This window comes from Halyomorpha halys, unplaced genomic scaffold (assembly GCF_000696795.3).
Source record: "Halyomorpha halys isolate HHAL.00 unplaced genomic scaffold, Hhal_1.1 Scaffold121.1, whole genome shotgun sequence".
Classification (NCBI taxonomy): Eukaryota; Metazoa; Arthropoda; class Insecta; order Hemiptera; family Pentatomidae; genus Halyomorpha; species Halyomorpha halys.
In genome coordinates, this window is record NW_027107242.1 from 1,064,712 (window position 1) to 1,066,487 (window position 1,776).

General features: G+C 32.0%; 1 protein-coding gene across 2 annotated transcripts in view; it reads right to left on the reverse strand.

Moving 5' to 3' along the window:
* LOC106678058 (gustatory and odorant receptor 24) overlaps positions 1 to 1,776 on the reverse strand; it is a 13,205-nt gene that overhangs the window by 2,625 nt on the left and 8,804 nt on the right. For both annotated transcript variants that reach the window (XM_067045544.1, XM_067045543.1), the window contains 2 exons: positions 1,017 to 1,088; positions 819 to 908 (listed from right to left, as the gene is read on the reverse strand). In XM_067045544.1, coding sequence (XP_066901645.1) covers positions 819 to 908; positions 1,017 to 1,088 — 162 coding nt within the window. The remainder of the gene's footprint in view (positions 1 to 818; positions 909 to 1,016; positions 1,089 to 1,776) is intronic.

The following is a 1,776-nucleotide window of genomic DNA, read 5'->3' on the forward strand; positions in this document are numbered from 1 at the left end:
AATTATTGGTATAATAAGAAGTAGGATCTTAAATACTAATGCCCACCATAATTATGGAATAACTAAAGCTGATATTGGCCATCTAAATGAGCCTTAAATAAACTAAAATTTCTCTCATACTGTAAGTGTAAAGCTCTGAGAAATCATCGTTGATTCTTATACCATTTGGGGAGCATGCAAAAAAACAGAGATAGAGGTTCTGAAAATCAAGAGAACATGCAGAATAAATGAGTGTCCTTGGTGAAGGTATTTACAAATAGAAACAATAATACTTGAAGAGTAAGGAACAAAAAAGACACATTTGTAGATCTTTGGAAAAATGTAATCGAATAACAAGAAAAGAAAATCATACTCTAAAAGTAAAAAAAGGCATTAGAAAAAAGTTTGCTAGGGGAGATAGAACTAACCCATTCTATATAAGATATTTCTTTAGATGATATAATATGTAGAGCATGTCCTTTAATCTTGGAGTTCATACCCCTAAAAGAAAAAGGGACAATTAACAAACAATCAAGATATTAAGAATCAATGGACCGATGATTTGAGTTGTTTTCTCAAGGGGAATAAGCAACCACAAGAGGAATGGGTCACACTGGTAGTAAATAGTGATGGTGACTTCATTGATCTCCCGTTGAAGATGTACAGAGAGTTATTAATGAATTAAATAAACATAAAGCGTTTTGTTTGGATGGCATTCATTCGATACAATTACTGAGGCAATTCTCTACTTCTATGTTTATACAAGGGACCGCCTACCGTCTTTCACCTGGAATGGTATGATTTCCTTGTTTTGTTTTTTTATAATAGCTCCTACTTACCGAAACAAACAAACTTCTGTTGACTGTCACGAAACCTAGATACTCCACCGTCGGTGGATTTGCTGATATTGTTTGGACCATTAAAGAAATCTGAAATCAAATAGTACAATCAGTTGTAAATTTAGTCTTAATTCTACGTCTTTTGTGACTCAAAAAAGATCTTGTTTACACTAATAGTAGCATATTTCAAATTTTTACCTCGTTCATTTCAACTTGACTCAAATGTGTCAGGTCCGACGCAAGAATCTTGCAGCTGAAGTCAGGACCGACCTGTAAAACGTGGCGTTTATTTTTTTTTTTTTCGTGCATACACTTAGGGTATAAGGTTATAATTTATATTATGCTCGTGCTGTTCGGATGAAATAACGTTTTTTAACCACTAATTGGATATTCCACAGTTGTATTATCCAGTTTTTCCTGTGCACATAGCTTAAATCAACATTAATCGTGGAGTGATTACTATAACTATTTAACTACAATTGAGATTTTACATAAAACTCGATGAATAAACTGGCTTAGATATAGAATAATTTTATTTCTGATATATAACTTTTATTTCAAATGGAAGTAGGAGACTCAAGTTAAAATATAAGTTTAATCGAGGAACATTGAAAAAGAGGATAAAATTAAAATTGCCGTGAGACCAACTCTTCCTACCTTTTTTTTTCTTCTCATCCTCTTCATTTATTTTATTAAATATAACTATATTTTTACAATAAGTACATATATCTAGGCAAAAACAATTGCTATACTTATATTGTCCAAAGGAATTTTAGGAGGTTAGTAATGGTTCACTGTGGGTGGGGGTTGCATTTTCCCACCTTTTTTTTCATATCCTTCATAAGAGTATAATATGATACATAATCATAGAAATAGAATATGTATAATATTTGCATCTTCTTCCTTGGATTTCTTTGTGGGATTATATACAACCAGAAGCCCTGGGATTCAGGTTATA